We start from the raw sequence: 18,524 nt of genomic DNA, 5'->3' as shown, positions 1-18,524 counted from the left end.
GAGCGGTGAAACACTGGGTGAATGCGCATTGAACGCGGAAGTTGGAGTTTGAAAGTCACGGGGTTTAATTGTGCCACCACTGGATAGGGGCCAATGAAACGGGCATCTAACTTCCGGCAAGGGCGATGGGAGGGCAAAAAGCGAGTGGACAGAAAAACCCGATCTCCTACCTTGATTTCGGGGCCCGGCTGGCGATGTTTGTCCGCGTGACGTTTATAGTCCTCCTTGGCTTGGTCCAGTTGCTGGAGCAAAAGTTGTTGCACCGCTGTGAGTTCCTGCAGCCAATCTTCTGCTGCGGGAACTTCCGAAGTTTCAATGACAGGGGGAAAGAAACGTGGATGGAAGCCGTAGTTTGCAAAGAACGGCGTTTCTTTTGTAGAAGCCTGGACTCCATTGTTGTAGGCAAACTCCGACAGTGGTAACAGAGAAGCCCAATTGTCCTGTTGGTAGTTTACATAACAGCGAAGGTACTGTTCCAAAGTGGCATTGGTGCGCTCCGTTTGCCCATCCGTTTGGGGATGGTGAGCTGAAGATAAACGAGAGTCTATGCCCAATAGTTTTTGTAGTGCCTTCCAGAACCGAGAGGTGAATTGGGATCCACGGTCTGTGACCAAACTCTTGGGTAATCCATGTAGTCTGAAAACATGTTGGAGGAATAAATCTGCAGTCTCTTGGGCCGTGGGAAGGCCTTCACAGGGAATGAAATGGGCTAATTTGGTGAAAAGGTCCACCACCACTAGAATCGTGGTGAATCCACAGGAAGGTGGCAAGTCAGTGATAAAATCCGCAGAAATTATTTCCCATGGGCGAGATGGGGTAGGAAGGGGGTGTAGAAGCCCTGAGGGCTTCTCCCTTCTTATCTTGGAGCGCTGGCATACTGGGCAGGTGTTGACATATTTTTCCACATCTTTGCGGATCTTGGGCCACCAGAAATCTCTTAGGATCAAATGCATGGTTTTAAATAGTCCGAAATGCCCTGCTGGTTTGCAGTCATGACACAGACGAAGTGCTTTTTCCCTGCCCGGTCCGGGTGGGATATAAACATGATTTCTATAGCAAAGCAGTCCATCTTTAAGCGAAAAGGGAAAATGTAGACCTTGACGAAGTTGGTCCTGCGCCCAGGCATCTGTTTGCTGACTAGCCCGGATTTCTTGAGCACAGATGGGGCCTGGAGTAGAGGGAGTTGAATCAATGGGAGTGGATTTGGTGTTCCCCACTGTGAGCGTGGCAAAGTTCTCGGGTTGTAGTAGTTGGGATTCAAAGGTCTCCTTGCGTCCTGCAGCGTATTCCGGTTTACGTGACAGGGCGTCTGCTTGCTTGGTTTGTGCTGGGGTCACATAATGAATCTGGAAATTGAAACGTTCAAAGAATAAAGCCCAACGCTGCTGCCTCTGATTTAGCTTGCGGGCAGTTCTTAGATGTTCTAGATTTCGATGATCAGTGTGGACTTCAATGGGAAATTTGGCTCCTTCTAGCCAATGTCTCCAAGTTTCAAAAGCTGCCTTTATGGCTAATAGTTCTTTTTCCCAAATGGTATAGTTCCTCTCTGGCGCGGTTAGTTGACGAGAATAATAGGCGCAAGGGTGAAGGCGATCTCCCACCGGTTGTAGGAGCACAGCCCCAATTGCCACATCAGAGGCGTCCGCTTGCACCACAAAAAGGGTTTCAGGATCTGGATGCTGAAGGATTGGCTGGGATGTAAATAATTTCTTTAGTTGCTGGAACCCTTTCTCTGCTTGATCAGTCCAGCGGAAGGGCTGTTTCCCACGGATGCAGCTGGTGATTGGGTCAGACCAGCGGGCAAAATCTGGAATGAACTTGCGGTAATAGTTCGCGAACCCCAAGAATCGCTGCACCTCTTTCTTGTTGGTTGGCGCCCGCCATTCCAATACAGCTGAAACTTTTGCCGGGTCCATGGAGAGCCCTAGAGGCGAGATGCGATACCCCAGGAAATCTACCTCTTGTAGATCAAAAGCGCATTTTTCCAGCTTGGCGTAAAGTCCATGATCCCGCAATCGTTGTAACACCATTTTGACGTGGTTCTCATGTTCTGATTGTGATCTAGAAAACACCAAAAAATCGTCCAAGTAGATGATCAAGAACCGATCTAGATAGTCCTGAAAAATGTCATTGACAAAATGCTGGAACGTTGCGGGAGCTCCGCATAATCCATAATTCATAACTCGGGATTCGAATAATCCGAATTTAGTCTGGAAGGCGGTCTTCCACTCGTCCCCTTCTCTGATGCGAACTAGATTATAAGCCCCCCGTAGGTCCAGCTTGGTGTAGACCTTGGCTCCTCGAAGTCGGTCTAATAGATCCGAGATTAAGGGCAGGGGATAGCTGTTCCGCTTAGTGATATTGTTCAATGCTCTGTAGTCCACCACCAAGCGTAATTCCCCTGACTTCTTCTTCACAAACATCACTGGGGAGGCGGCTGGGGATTGAGAGGGTCTGATGAATCCCTTGCGGAGGTTTGTCTCTATGAATTCCCTGAGAGCTTCTTGCTCTGGTTCAGTCAGGGAGTAGAGATGCCCTCGCGGGATCGGGGCCCCCTCCACCAAGTCAATGGCACAGTCATAAGGTCTATGGGGGGGTAATTTCTCGGCTTCTTTTTCATTGAATACATCCCAATACTCGGAATACTTCTTTGGCAAGGTGATAATGGGCTCGGTGTCTGTGGCATGGCAGACCTTGGCTACGAGGCAATGGTTTTGGCAGTACTTTGAAGCAACCTGCAGTTCTCTGTTGGACCAGGAGATGCTTGGATCGTGAAGTGTCAGCCATGGAATCCCCAAGATCACAGGGAAATGGGGAACCTCAGTAACAAAGAAGGAAATCTCTTCCATATGTTCCCTTATCCACATCCTGGTGGGTTCCGACCACTGGCTTACGGGACCCGTCTTGAGAGGGCGGCCATCGATGGCTTGTACCACACGGGCATTCTTGAAGTCATGATATTGTAATCCCAGAGAGTCGGCATACTCTCTATCAATGAAATTATTGGTAGCTCCTGAGTCTATCATGGCGTGGATCATGACGGGTCCCTTTTTTGCTGACCATAAGGTGACCACTAGAAGGAACAGGACCCCGGTTGGCGGCTCTTGGATGGGTTTCTTGACCGGGTTGGCGAGCCTCTCTACGCCCGGTCGTTGGCTTCCCCCGCCGGTTGTGTGCCAGCCGCCTCTGACGCCTTCGTCTCCGTGGAGGACGCCGCCGCAAGACGGGCGGCGGGCTTCCTTTTGGCTGGGCACTCTCTGGCGAAGTGGCCCCCATTTCCGCAATACCAACAGAGGTTTAGGCGTTGGCGGCGGGCCTTCTCGGCGGCATCTAATCTGGGACGCACATTGCCCAACTGCATCGGCACCTCCTCGTTCCCTCTGGGGTATGGAGATGGTGGTGGGGGTCTCCACACTGGACGCGGCTGAACGCTGGCGGGAGCGGGGGGTTTTACCCCAGCTCTACCGCTCTGGCCTCGTACCCACTGTTTCCTGTTGGCAATCATAACTTCAGCCCGTAAACATTGATCGATGAGCGCTTCAAGCGTTTGGGGAGGATCCACCTTGGAGATTTCCTCCAGCATTTCAATGTTGAGACCCTCCCGAAATTGTCCTCTGAGGGCAACATCGTTCCAGCCGGTGTTGTGGGCCAACACTCGGAACTCGGCTATGTACTGAGACATGGGTCTGTCTCCTTGGAAGAGGCGGCGGAGTTTGTGACCGGCTGCCTCCAAATTGTCCTCGATTCCCCAAGTCTCCTTAAGGTGGTCCAAGAAGCGTTGCGCTGATCTTAGGTGTGGAGAGGCTTGGTCGAACAGTGCCGTCGCCCAGTTGGCCGCTGGCCCGTCTAGAAGACTGTAAACCCACGCCACCTTGATGTCTTCTTGGGGAAACTCGGCAGCACGGGCCTCTAGATAAGCTTGGCATTGGCGACGGAAAACATGAACCTTAGAAGCTTCTCCAGTAAACTTGGTTGGCAACGCCATGGCCGGAAGACGGATTCCGCGTTCCTTCAAACCTTTTATTTCCCCATCCTGTGCATTGAGCTTATCACGGATTCGGTCCACCTCATCCTTGTCGATGGTGTAGGTAATCGGCTGGCCGCTCGGCCCAGGTACGACTCCGGTAGACATTCTGGCCGAGGTTAATTGGTGCTTAGGGTGGCGGAGTCAAACTGTCACGACCCAGGCTACAGAGCACCAATAACCATACGCAGAGGCCAGATTCTATCTAATATCTTTATTAAGGAAATATATAAAGTTAATAAAAGCAAGTGTATGAAATAGTCCAGAAGCAGACCTTTCAGGAAAGGTCAAAATTAGTCCAAGAAAACAATGTCCAATATGAAATATTAAGGTCCAAAGTTGTAATCCAATAACCGAAACACTCACTTTGCCAGGCAAAGTGAGGGGAGATGACAAGGTCCTTTAGTCCATGAACTTGAGCAAGGCTAGAAAATAACTTGATACTTGAAAACAAGGCTTGAATCGTGGAACAAGGTAACGAGGAACAAGAACAAGGTCCGTGGAATAACTTGGTAAAATCCGTGAAAACAAGGCAAGGTTTAGTCCTGGGAAACAAGGCAAGGTCCGTAGGTAAACAAAGGCTGGGAAACAGGAGCGAAGGCTGGAAACAAGGACAAGGCTTGAGCAGGAACGAGGCTTGAAGCGGAGCGCGCTGTTCAGACACAACTCGCTCCGGAGGCTGACGAATTGACTCCGCAAAGTTACTCCGCGGGTAAAACACCTATATAGAGTCTAACTTTCCCGCCGAGAGCAGTTCTCTGGGAACCAGAAACGAAAGCTAATCTCTGAGACCAGATGTTTGACTCCTTAAAGATTCTCATGGAAAGCAGGCTTAATTGGCAAATTCTTAGCAATTATTCTAGCACTCCTGCGCGAGGCTGCTTCCAAACCTCTCTGTTGTTTACAAAACTCATGGCGAGAAAACACTGGAGATGTAGCCTCAGTATTTGTTTGACATACTTCTGGAACATAATCCTCTTGCAGGTGCAAGGTTCCCAGATCTGGCTGGGAAGAATCTGTCTGGGAAGAATCCAGTTCTGACTGGGAAGGTAAAAAACCCAAGTTTTCTTCTTCATCAGGCATCACAATGTCATGAGCAGGACTACAAGGCCCATGGGTCATCACAGGGTTAAGGAAAGCGATCCTTTTGAGGATTAGAGCCGCAAGAATCGCTAGCAAGGAAAGATTCTGGGAGTTATAGTGCAAAGAAAGAAGTCAGTTTTGCAAGCTCTGAGGCAACGATAATGTTTCCAAAGCTGAAGGAAGGAGGAAAAGAAGAGCAGGAGAATCTCACTCTTTCTGAAAGTGTGCCCCATAACCACTCATGGGTTTCCCTCCTTAGTTTGTTTTCGAAGGCACCTACCGAGGCAAACCTGGCCTGGCAGTGGACAGCGTCCACATCTCACCTTGTGAAGGTAACTTCGTCCCTGGGCCTCAGGGTTGGCGTTTGGGGGGAGAGAAGGGGCCTGTGGGGCGGGAGTGGCAGTAGAAAAGGTTCCCTGACTCTTCCTCCCCTTTCCGCTCCCCGTCCCCAGAGGTTTTCGCCCAGTGCGACTTCAACGACAACGCAAATCCCTTCTGCGGCTGGGTCGGTTCTGGTGACGATGACGTCTCCTGGACACGGACCAACCATTCCACCCCGACCGAAGAGACCGGGCCCCCGGGAGATTACCCCGATGGAAGTAAGCAGCCCAAGAGGACACGGGATTCGGAAATCGTTTTCCTAAAATAATTAGATAATCCCTGTTACTCATTACACAGCAGTGTTGAGAAACTGACTCATTAAGCCAGGCATGGGCCAACTTCGGCCCTCTCTCCAGGTGTTTTGGACTTCAATTCCCACCATTCCTAACAGCCGGTAGGTGGGAGTTGAAGTCCAAAACACCTGGAGGGAGGGCCAAAGTTGGCCCATGCCTGCATTAAGCATTAAAGTTGTAACTTTTCTATTATTTTCTGTCAATTGGTTGATTGAGACGAATCCCCTTCCTGGTCTTAATTTCTCCTCCGATGTTCTGGCTGTCTGCTCAGAACGCACGGAATAAATGCCAGACTCCTTTCAGTTCAGCTATCAAAAGCGGCTCAAACTTTATTGCAGTATGTACAGCTTATTTACATCGTAGATCAGACAATAACCAGACTCAGTCCGACTACATCAGAGGGCACTGCAGGAGTGAACATTCCATTCTTGCTCATTACTTTTTATTTTGTAAAGAAACATAATACATCGAAAGTGGTGGAACAATATATTGATAGGAAAGCGAGGGAGGTGAAAGGGTTCTGAAAATAGGTGAAGAGAGAAAACCGGAGGGGAAAAAAAAGAAAGAAAAGAAAAGAAAAAGAAAAGAAAAAGAAGAAAAAAGAGAAAAAAAATTGGTTGACTTCCCATCTTGACCTCAGAGTTTTCTCTTTCGTTGATTACATATTGGTATTTTCTCTTAGTCTCTTTTCGCTTAAACCATTTTATATTGTAGATAAGTCTATCGTGAAGTCCATTCTTCCTTTTATCAAGAATTTTATGAAGTTTGCCCAGTCTGTTTTATTTTTACCCTCTCTTACTTTTTTGTGTTAGCTTATCCATTTGTATCATGTCCAAGATTCTGATTATCCATTCCATTATACATTCCATTCTTATCTCTAAAACATACGTACATCCGGCTAGAAAGCGGAACCTTCCAAAGTTACGCTCTAGCCATTCATTCCCACTCTATGCATTTAACCTCTTGACTACTAGATTACACACACAGCTTTAAACTCCAAGCACAATTTCACATTCTACCAATACATTTTACTAACACTTTCTGGGTTTAGTATGGAAGAACAAAATCCTAGGATTCCTCCCTGATGGCAGCCAGTGTCTCCCATGTCATTGGCATAATAATTATCCGCTCTGGGTTGTGTTCTGAACTTGAAAGGCTGTCCTCTTTCTGCAGAGGGCTACTACATCTACGCAGAAGGGGGCTCCTTGAAACCGGGCCAGTCCCTCCGCCTGACCAGCCGGGCCTTCTGCACCGACACCGAGGCCTGTGTGGAGTTCTATTACTACATGCACGGCATTGTGCAAGTCCAGACGCAGCTCCGGGTGCTGCTGGAGGGGCCTTCTGGAACAGAGGTCCTGCTCTGGACCCGGGGCGGGATCCAAAGCCCCGTGTGGCTCTTGGGATCCGTGACAGTGCCGTACGGCGGGCCGCAGCCAAGCAGGGTGAGTGGCGTAGTGCTGACCATATATTGGAGATGTTAATTTATCAGGTAGGCTGGGAGTTATTGTCCCCCGAAAGTAGGGCCCAAGCTGCAATGTCAGAATTTCTAATTGCAGCAACTTTGGCTCTTTGTCCTGATACTATTCAACGTATTATGGGGCTGTGTGTGTATCTTTGCTGTCCCCCCACTCTCAGTGAAGTTGGTGCTACTTGATTAAGGTTCCCTGTTTCGCACCTCAGGTTAGCTTCACCTTGCCATATTTACCAAATTGTACACAGGTTGAAGTCTTTTCAGTTTATTAGAAAATAGAAGATAAAAAGTTCTTTAAAAGCAAAAGTAAAGTTCTAAAAGACCATTGCAAAATACAGTCTTAGAGAATAATTCGAGAAATCACAAGGAATAAAGAAAGTCCCAATAGATTATGACAAAGTCCCAAGAACATGAACACAAAAGCTGCAAGATAATCCAGGAAAAACGAGAGCTTGCTTCTTGGTAGAACGAACGTTGTTTTGACAAAGGTTTGTCTCCAAACACATTGCTTTAATACCCTTTGCAAAGCATGAAAGCATTTCTCTGGCCTCTAACCTCCCTCTTGTTTGCGATTCTCACACTCCTCCGAACCCTGAGTTCCAAACGGTCCGCTCAATCTAAAGATTCCGTTTCATCAAGGTCAGCCTGCTCATTAGTGTCAGCCAGCTTGCTATCAGACTGAGAACTGTCCTCCTTTCCAAGTCAATTTGCACCTGGCTAGTTTCAGTATCATCAACATCATTCCTGCTGTGGGAAAAACTCCCTGTTCTTCATCTTCTATAACAACAGGGACATTTTTAACCTGATTCTGAACCTGAATCCCATCATCCTCATCAGAGTCAATCTGAGGTTCCAGCTGAGTCACAACACCCTGTGGCTCCATTGGTCACTAGATGCTCAGATTTGTGGTCAAGGGGGCTGCGGTGGCGCAATGGGTTAAACCGCTGTGCTGCTGAACTGCTGACCTGAAGGTTGGCAGTTCAAATCTGTGAGATGGGCTGAGCTCCCACTGTTAGCCCTAGCTCCTGCCAACCTAGCAGTTCGAAAACATGCAGATGTGAGTAGATAAATAGTTACGGCTTTGGTGGGAAAGGCATAAGATGCTACAAGCAGTCATGCTGGTCATACGACTAGGAGGTGACAACATAGGCTTGGAAATGGAGGCAAAAACCTCCCGCCTCTAGAGCCGGAAATGAAAGGAGAAGCCTTTGCCTTTGTTTGTGTATGTGTGTCTCGTTGTATTGTAACAAGGGATTGAATGTTTTCCTGTCTCTGTTTATATATATATATATATATATATATATATATATATATATATATTTATATATAAACATATATATATATATATATATATGTTTTTATATATATAAACAGAGACAGGAAAACATTCAATGCTTTGTTACAAAATCTGCTCTGAGTCCCCACGAGGAGAAGGGCAGAATATAAATAAAGTGTTGTTGTTATTATTATTATTATTATTGTTATTATTCTGCATCACGCTCCTCTGCCTCTGCTGCCTTGGGCTCTGCAGGGCAAGGATTTACAAAAGCCTTTCTGTCTCTGCTTTGACTCAGGTGCTTTTTGAGGTGGTTCGGGGGAGCCACCCTTACCTGGACGTGGCCCTGGACAACATCTCCGTGCGCAGAGAACCTTGCTCAGGTGAGGCCGGGCAGGGGCTCATTCACGCTGAGTCTTGTGGCCTTGCTACACATGTCGGTGCCAAAAGAGGCATCTCTGCCACCTGACGATGAGTAAATTGTTGGGAATCATCCTGGACTACTCAAGTCTAGATGTAGTTAGATAGATGATAGAGTTAGATTGAGGGAATCCTTTCCCTGTTTCCAAAGCATGCCTAGACAGGCTTTACTGTGTTTTCCCTCTATCCTGCATACGTCACATCCTTTACTTTGAAGTTAGTAGAAATGTGAATCTTTAGGGACACTAACTTCTCATTGGTCAGAATGTCTTTTATGGCCCCAATAAACTGGACCATGAGGTCGGACCATTTTGGTTCTCTCTTCTCCCTTTGTTCTTCAAGCTAACAAGAAGCATCCTGCCATCTCTCCTGGCAAGATGTAATTATTTAGATGTTTGTTATTTTTCCTTTCTTAGTTTTCCTTAGAAACCAGTCTAGAGTAGTCTAGACAGCTCCCAAGCCTTTCTATCTACAATGGAATTCTTTTTACCTGAATAAATACTTTTTGAACTTTTATTGAGACTCTGCAGCCATTGCAATCCTAAATAGACAAAGGCTTCTCTTGCTCACCCGCGTGTAAGTAACTGTTGCATTTGAAAGCTTTGCTTTTGCTACTCTGCTGATTTTGGTGGAATCTCCCCCAGAGAGGGTTAAATTGAGTCTAACCGCTCAGAGATTACCACAACATAAATAAGATCTGGATCAATGTTTAAGGGATACAGAGGGAGGAGACAAGCTTCCGACCTCCAAAAGAGGAGACCCTCAATCTAGATCTCTCCCAAATGAGAGCAGCAGGCAACGGCATGGGAGCCAGGGGCTAGTTTACACCCCAGACCTCCCCAGGGTCTCACCCTTCCCACAGCAAGCCCAAATGCTTCCGTTTTGCTTTGCAGGCGCTCTCAGAATGGCAGCAGGAAGTGGCATTGCCTTATTTCCTGTTGCCAATTGAGATTGACAACAGTCGAAAACGGAGGTTTTCAAATAGCACAGGGTGGCGAGGTGCTTGCAGACTAGGGGAGCTGAAACATGGAGAGAACAAGGTGGAGAGGTCTCACCTATCATTAACAAACACAGGAATCTAGCTCGTTTACATTACATGAGACATATTTTAGCGTATCAGATTAACCTTAAGTTGATATTAAATTCAATGACTTCTCTAAAGGACTTACTCAAGGGTCCTGAACATTCCCCTCTCGTCTCTTCTCTCTGCCTCCCTCCCCTTGTCCTACTTTTGGGCGTGGCAGGAAAGGTGACACATGTCCCCTTGATGCCACTGTCCACAACACTGAGCGGTAGCCAGTTGGGCATCCTTGGAAAAAGGATATTATTAAGATTTCACAGAAACAATGCATTGGAGATGTACAGGGGCGGTTCAACCACGAGGCAAATTAGGCACTTGCCTGTGGCACCATCCTCTAGGAGGCGCAGTTGAGGCACTCCTGGGTGCACGCACATGCTGAAGGTGGGCCCAGGCCCGCCTTAACCCACACCTATGGCAGGCATCCTTAGAGGTTGTGAGGTCTGTTGGAAGTTAGATAAGTGAGGTTTATATATCTGTGGAAAGTCCAGGGTGGGAGAAAGAGCTCTTGTCTGTTTGAGGCTAGTGTGAATGTTGCAATTGGCCAGCTTGATTAGCATTTAATGGCCTTGCAGATTCAAAGCCTGGCTGCTTCCTCCCTGGGGACATCCTTGGTTGGGAGGTGTTAGCTGGCCCTGATTGTTTCCTGTCTGGATTTCCCGTGTTTTCAGAGTGTTGTTCTTTATTTAGGCTTTTCCTTAATCCCTCCTTATTATCCAACATTTTCGCTTATCCAACGCTTTTATTTTTCAGTGATTGGTTTTGGTGGGGGTGTGCCAAAATTCTGTTCGCCTACACTTGAAAATTACCTTGGGCCAGCCCTGGAGGTGTATCAAATTTGTGATTTATGACTATCCAGCTGTGATTTATGGCTATGTAACTGTGAAAGACATATGTAACTATGTAGCTGTGCTGAAAAATGCACTTGTAAGGAGCAGGGAGAGAACTGACTGGTAAATAAAAAATGAGCATTTAGAGTGGTCTTCATTTTCTCTATTTGCCTTTAATTTTCCAGTTCATGTTTCCTTCCACATACGGGTAGCCCTCTCCTCCTTGTTTATGTCCTGGGGACTCTTATCTCTTCCTCTTGACAGGCTCTGGAACGCCACTTCCTCCGACCACTTCCTCCATTGCCACATCAACCCACGCTGGCCCTGTGGTGACCCTGCCGCCCTGGAGTCCTGGAACGTCGCGCTCCACAACCACCAGCTCTGCACCCACCAGCCACGTGGTTCCAACAACCCACAGCAACACCACTCCCCAAGACCCCACTCTGACCAGCCCCACCACCACAACCACCACCACTACATCAAGCTCTACTGCCACCACCAGAGACAGCCATGTTAGCAACACTACGCCAACCACCTCTGGTCAAGACAACCAGACCACGCCTGGGGTCCCCAAACCAACAAGCCATCCCACCCCAGCTGCCCCTACTACCAGCAAGGCTAGCACAACTAGCATGACAGCCAGCCCCTGGAACACAACCACCACTGCTGCTATCACAACCAGCGACTCCAAAACAAGCACAACTAGCACAACAGCCAGTCACGGCAACATAACCAGCACTCCCACCACCAGCGTCTCCAAGACAAGTACAACTAGCACAACACTCAGCCCTGGGAGCACAACCACCACTGCTGCTATCACAACCAGCGACTCCAAAACAAGCACAATTAGCACAACAACCACCCACGGCAACACAACCACCACTCCTGCTTGCACCACCAGCATCTCCAGGACAAGCACAACTAGCACAACAGCAAGCCCAGGGAGCACAACCACTACTGCTGCTATCACAACCAGCGACTCCAAAACAAGCACAATTAGCACAACAGCAAGCCATGGCAACACAACCAGCACTTCTGCTCCCACCACCAGCGTCTCCGAGACAAGCACAACTAGCACAACAGCTAGCCCTGGGAACACAACTACCACTGCTGCTATCACAACCAGCGACTACAAAACAAGCACAATTAGCACAACAACAAGCCACGGCAACACAACCTCCACTCCCGCTCCCACCACCAGCGTCTCCAAGACAAGCACAACTAGTACAACAGCCAGCCACAGCAACACAACCACCACTGCTACTATCACAACCAGTGACTCCAAAACAAGCACAACTAGCACAACAGCTAGCCACAGCAACATAACAACTACTGCCACTCCCGCCACCAGCTCGACACACCACACACAACTGCCCATTACGAGCCAGACAAGCCCCACCCATGGAAGCACCACCAGTACACCAACTATGACCAGCCAAGGCAGCTTCACTACTAGTACCACTAGTCCAGCCACCACCTCAACCAGTAGTGACTCCAAGACAAGCACAACGAGTACAACAGCCAGTCAAGACAACACAACAGTGGCTACCAGTCCCAGCACCACTCCCAGCCCAACACAGCTGCCCATTACAAGCCCCACCAGTGGTAGCCGGCCTAGTACCACCACAGGCCACACCAGCCATGTTACAACAGCTGGCAGCAGCACTAGCCACCCCTCTGTTACCACGGCTGGGCCCACCCCTCCAAAGAGTAGCACTACAGCCACTACTCACATCAGCCCCTCCACCTCTCTGAGCAGCCATACTGCTCCCAGCCACAACCAAACGAGCGCTACCCAGGGAAGTCCAAGCCCTGGTCACACCACTGCTTCCCCATCAACCACCAGGCAAACCAGTCCCATCACCACCAGCACAGCCACCACAAAAATAACCACCATTAGCACAACCACCATCAGCAGCAGCCCAACAACTCACACTACTGGCCATCCAACGACTACCTCAGGAACTACCCTGCAGGTCAACACAACCACCACCCAGAGCTCCACCACCCTCACCACTTCGCCCCACACCAGCTCCACCATCTTGTCTCCAGGCGGCCCGACAAGCGGACCCCCCAGCCCCACTGTAACCAGGACCACGACTCATGGAAAGACCACCAGCACTGGCCCCCTTCTGACCAGCTCTGTGAGTCCAAGCACACTGCACACAACCATGGTCAGCCATGTCAACGCCACATCCACAACGGCCAGCACCAAGTCCACACCGACAACCCCAGGCTGTGGCCACTCTAGCCCTACCACCACTAGCCCAAACAGCACTCACACCAGTGCAACAACCATTGCCATCATCACAACTAAAAGCAGTGTTGATACTACCGTCAGCACTACCACCAGACCACCGATAAGGACAACCACGACTCAACACACCACTAGCCATGCGGCCATTGAGTCTAGCCGGACCACTATCACCACCACGGAAAGAAGCAGCACCAAAATGCCTGTTAGCCCAGAGGCTACAACCACAACAACAACACTTCAAACGACCACAGCAAAGCCCATCCCAACACAAGGGGCCTCCACAGGGACCATAGTCACAAGCACAGTGCCAGTGGCACCTCCAGGTAAATGGCTTTATGAGTTTCCTAATAGTAGAGGGAGGAGCAACAGCTGTCTTTGGCAGAGAAGGATGAAGGCCTCATCAAATGACAACCCTATGGTTGCATAACATTGAACTGTGGCAGATAAAGTGGTGTCAAACTGCATTAATTATACCATGTAGGTGCATCTCTAGAGGTGTAAGGGGTGGATTATACAGAGGAAGACAATGTGTCATGATCTCCGATCTCTGACATCTCTGGACACAGAGCAAGCGCTGACAAAGAACAGATGCTAGCCATAAAACGGACCAACCATAAAACCTCAATTACCCTCTGGTATGTGTGAGCCCCTATATAAATGGGCTAAAGAGAAGGTTCTGGTATTCTGTACAATAAAACCTGTTGGAATCTACCAGCGTGTGTCTTGGGGCTTTCTTCTGGCGGAAGACTTACCCACAGCACAACTGGGAGAAGAGAACCCAACAATTTGTACAGAATCCCAGAACCTTCTCTTTAGCCCATTTATATAGGGGCTCACACATACCAGAGGGTAATTGAGGTTTTATGGCTGGTCCGTTTTATGGCTGGCATCTGTTCTTTGTCAGCGCTTGGTCTGTGTCCGGAGATGTCAGAGATCAGAGATCATGACACAATGCTGCAGATAACCTGGGATCATGGAGATTTGGGGATTTTGTGCTGTGCTCCAGAAAAGTAACGTTTCCAACTTTCCTAAGTTCTGGGTGAAGCCAGTTAGGTGCGTGGTGCCTGACTCTTCCCTGTCCCTTCCCACAGACCAAGGGATCTGCACCATCTCGGGAGACCCCCACTACACGACCTATGACGAGCGGCTCTTCCACTTCATGGGCACCTGCACGTACCTGCTGTCTACCGTCTGCAACGCCACATCGGACCTTCCCACCTTCAGGGTCCAGGCCACCAACGAACACCGAGGGGCCAACAAGCAAGTCTCCTACGTCAAGTCCGTCCGTGTGGAAGTCTATGGGATTGAAATCGTACTCCTGAAAGCGCGAAGGGTCACTGTGAGTGTTGCTTCTGGGCTCTAAAAACAATAGCAAGGAAATATTCAGGGTGCAGAAGGTGCATCCCCTTGCTATCATGTCCTCAGGGAGACCACCTGGTCCAAAATGTCGATGAGTGAGAGGCTAATTGAGACATATTCACCTTCTCCGTCTCAGTTCCTCTCCTTCTGTGCCAGTCTCACAGAAAAATAAACTCTCATTAGTCAGATGTCAGCCGATCCTGGCCGTTCAGAGCTTTATTGCTGTTATTTACAGCTATGTACAGACACGCAGCTAACACACACGTCTCTTGTCCAGCAGAATTAATGGCATCTGATGAAGAAACTTGCCACCTCCCAAATTCCATTCCCAGTGACTTATGTCCGCTACCTAAGCGGAAACTGAATTACTATCACTCTAGGCAGTAAATCTAATTCTACCCTGTTTCCCCTAAAATAAGACATCCCCTGAAAATAAGACCTAGTAGAGGTTTTGCTGAAATGCTAAATATAAGGCCTCCCCCGAAAGTAAGACCTAGCAAAGTTTTTGTTTGGAAGCATGCCCTCCGAACAGAACACCAGAGCATGCAGGATCGGTAAATGTACGTACCATGGAGTGTTGTACATGGAAATATTGGTAGTAACAAAAAATTCTTGATAGGATTCACAGTTTGTCTGGTTATGCTGGTTTGTGATAACTATTGTACAGTATGTAATAAATGCTCACTTTTTGGTTCAACAATAAATTTGAATTCTTCATGGAAAAATAAGACATCCCTGAAAATAAGACCTAGTGCATCTTTGGGAGCAAAAATTAATATAAGACACCGTCTTATTTTTGGAGAAACACGGTATGCAGTTAAGCATTCGTCTGTGGGAATGCTTACCGAAGCACCACACATACTTACTTTAACAATGAGTGAACATGTCACACACTACATTAACCATTACTCTGACACAAAATACATCAAGCAGCTCAGACAAACAACCCCTTTTGACAAGCGAGACATTTGCTTACTTTTTTGTGTCTCCTGCGCTGCAGGTGACCGGGCAGAGAGTGACCTTGCCAGTTTCAGTAGCCGAAGACCGGGTGTCAGTGCGACTCAGTGGCACGTTCGTCTTGATACAAACGGATTTTGGCCTCTCGGTGCGGTTTGATGGGAACCATCATGCTGAAGTCTCCGTCCCACCATCTTACTATGGATATGTTTGCGGCCTCTGCGGTGAGTAGGACAGCGAGAATTATTTGACGCAGGGGAGGCAGCAGACAAAATTAGGCAGAGGTCCCTATGGCTCAGAGGTGAGACTGTGCTTTATGCGAAGATGGCCCCAGGTTCAACCCAGGTGGAGTTGGCAGCTCCTCTGTGGTGGGATCAGCTACAAGAACCTCCAAACCCTCTTGGTCTTCCATTCTTCTGGACATGATATCTCTTCTTATATCTCTTCTCCTGCTTTTCAGGGAACTACAACGGGGAAGTGTCAGATGACAACCTCATGCCTGATGGCACTTCAGCTGGGACAGACGCCGACAAACTGGGAGAGAGCTGGCAGGTCCCGGATGCAGGAGATGAAGGGTGAGCCTCACAGAATCTGCCTTGAAATCCCATCTCTGTTCCACCCTGAAATGTATTATGTGATATTTTTCAAGTCAAAACTTTCCCCAAATGAGATGCCATGCTTCCCAAGTGTTCCTGTTTAGCATGGATCGTGTTGTCATCCCACTTTTTTGAGATCATTTTTGCATGTCCCAGTGTCCTTCTCCTCCTGCTTTCCCCCTTTGTCCTCATCTCACTCGAGTTACTGGAAACTGAGGATGGAGATGAGAGGAATGGGGAGGAAATTGCTCTTCCCAGTCGGCTCAGCCAAAAGCAACTTAGGGCCCTTCTGCACAACCATATAACTAGGGCTGGCTCAAGGTAGTTTTCAAGTATAAAAGGTATAGGTAAAGGTTTCCCCTGACGTTAAATCCAGTCGTGTCCAACTCTGGGAGTTTGTGCTCTTCTCCATTTCTTAGCCCAAGAGCCGGCGTTGTCCGTAGACACCTCCAAGGTCATGTGGCTGGCATGACTGCATGGAGCGCCGTTACCTTTCTGCCGGAGCAGTACCTATTGATCTACTCACATTGGCATGTTTTTGAACTGCTAGGTTGGCAGAAGCTGGAGCTAACAGCGGCCGCTCTCGCTACTCCCAGGATTTGAACCTGCAACCTTTCGGTCTGCAAGTTCAGCAGCTCAGCGCTTTAACACACTTTGCCACCGGTGCTCCAATGTTCAAGTATAGGCGAATAGAATTTTGGCGCCCCCCCCCCCCCAAACCAATCACTGAAAAATAAAAGTGATGGATAAGTGAAAATGCTGGATAATAAGGAGGGATTAAGGAAAAGCCTAAATAAAGAACAACACTCTGAAAACAGGGGAAATCCAGACAGGAAACAATCAGGGCCAGCTAATGGATGCTCCCAGGTAGCAACAGCCAGGCTTTGCAGCTGCAAGGCACCTCAATGCTAATCAAGCTGGCAAACTGCAGCATTCACACTTGCTTCAAACAGAAAAGAGTTCTTTCTCCCATCCTGGACCTCCCCAGATATATAAACCCCACTTACCTAGCTTTCAACGGACCTCAGAATCTCTGAGGATGCCTACCATAGATGTGGGTGAAATGTCAGGAGAGAATGCTTCTGGAACATGGCCAGGCAGCCCAGAGACCTAGCCTCGAGGAAGGGGAGAGAAGGAAGGCGTTCGCCGCTTTGGGGAGCAGAGAAGCAGAGAACTTTTGATGGCCAGACTGCACTCTGCCGTTGAATGGCCACACATGTCCTGGTCTTTGTCTGGGAAATATCAGATGATATGAGATTTGCTTTGAGGGGAACATTCGAGGATTTGAAACAGCTCCTCTAGGGTCCTCCTCCAACACCCAAATGCTGCTGTCCTATGCAGATCGTGATGCTATATTGTTGGAGACTGGCCCGGAGGGGAAGCAAAGGAGAGAATTCCAAGAGATGAATAAACCAAGCCTTTTATTGTTATCACAGCTGATGGTAAGGCAAACAGCTGTAGGCACCCACTGTAATGGGTCCGTACTATGCAAATGGCCATTGCAACATGTGCGCAGTTAACAAAGAATATATATCTTGGCTTATCTAAAATTCACCAATGCCTGAGGGTCTTCCTCACCTTCCACACCCACTTGGCACAAGCGATACCAATGACCTAACTTGTTTACTCTGAGCTTTCTTCTCTCCTTGGAACTTCCTGGAGAAAGGCACCAGCTCACAGGAAGGGAGGGGCATATGCAGAGGCAAAGCTACATAGGCAAAAGTTTACTATTTTCTGGATTATGGTCCCTTCAGTATCAATCAATATGTAAATAAGTAGACAAATGCAACACAATGTCATCACTGGCACATCCTGCCTTTGCAGCTGCAGCAACACGGGGGACCCAGGAGAGTGCGACAAGGATCTTGCGGCAGAAGCGGAGAAGCCTTCCAGCTGCGGGATCCTGACAGACCCCCAAGGTGAGAACGGAGTCCGGTTAGTTACCCCTGTTAATTAGCTCCGAACCACCCTGATTTATTGGTGAGTCAGGCCTCTCACTAATCCTTCCTCCATCAGTCTGCTTAAGCATCTGGCTAAGCAGCACTGACAAACGACACCACAGTCGTAATTCAGCTGATCACAGAAGTTCCAAGGCTTTATTATATACAAACTATATACAACTACAAAGTCCATAGCTCATAGGACCCATGCTTCCCTAGCAAGGCAAAGCATGTCCTCTCTCTTTGCCTATCGTCAGCGAAGCTCTTCTGCTGTCGGCAACTCCCACATTCCATTGCAGAATGACGAACGTCCTGTCTGCACTTCTAAGGCCAGAAGGCTTGACCTATTGGCTAGGCAGGCTATCACTCAAGCTGGCCTGCCATTAACCCTTGTGCTGCTGGAAAGCATACACAGTTGCAAAAACCCAACAGCAAAAACACTTGATTCAACATTTCACCCTTACACCAAAATACACCAACAGTTAGGTAGACATTGGTTGCAGGGCAGGCAAGACAAAGAGGCTGCTTTGAGAAGTTTCCGTATTTGTGTTAAAAATAT

At 48.3% G+C, this 18,524-nt stretch overlaps 1 protein-coding gene across 1 annotated transcript in view; it reads left to right on the top strand.

The window, feature by feature from the left end:
• LOC103281593 (zonadhesin) overlaps positions 1–18,524 on the top strand; it is a 52,255-nt gene that overhangs the window by 3,144 nt on the left and 30,587 nt on the right. Inside the window, exons 3-11 of the mRNA XM_062957030.1 lie at positions 5,367–5,439; positions 5,560–5,706; positions 6,955–7,223; positions 8,827–8,911; positions 11,121–13,436; positions 14,205–14,452; positions 15,473–15,653; positions 15,890–16,004; positions 17,850–17,944. Coding sequence (XP_062813100.1) covers positions 5,367–5,439; positions 5,560–5,706; positions 6,955–7,223; positions 8,827–8,911; positions 11,121–13,436; positions 14,205–14,452; positions 15,473–15,653; positions 15,890–16,004; positions 17,850–17,944 — 3,529 coding nt within the window. The remainder of the gene's footprint in view (positions 1–5,366; positions 5,440–5,559; positions 5,707–6,954; positions 7,224–8,826; positions 8,912–11,120; positions 13,437–14,204; positions 14,453–15,472; positions 15,654–15,889; positions 16,005–17,849; positions 17,945–18,524) is intronic.

Source organism: Anolis carolinensis, chromosome 6 (assembly GCF_035594765.1).
Source record: "Anolis carolinensis isolate JA03-04 chromosome 6, rAnoCar3.1.pri, whole genome shotgun sequence".
NCBI lineage: Eukaryota > Metazoa > Chordata > Lepidosauria > Squamata > Dactyloidae > Anolis > Anolis carolinensis.
This window is presented reverse-complemented; position numbering and strand designations above follow the sequence as displayed.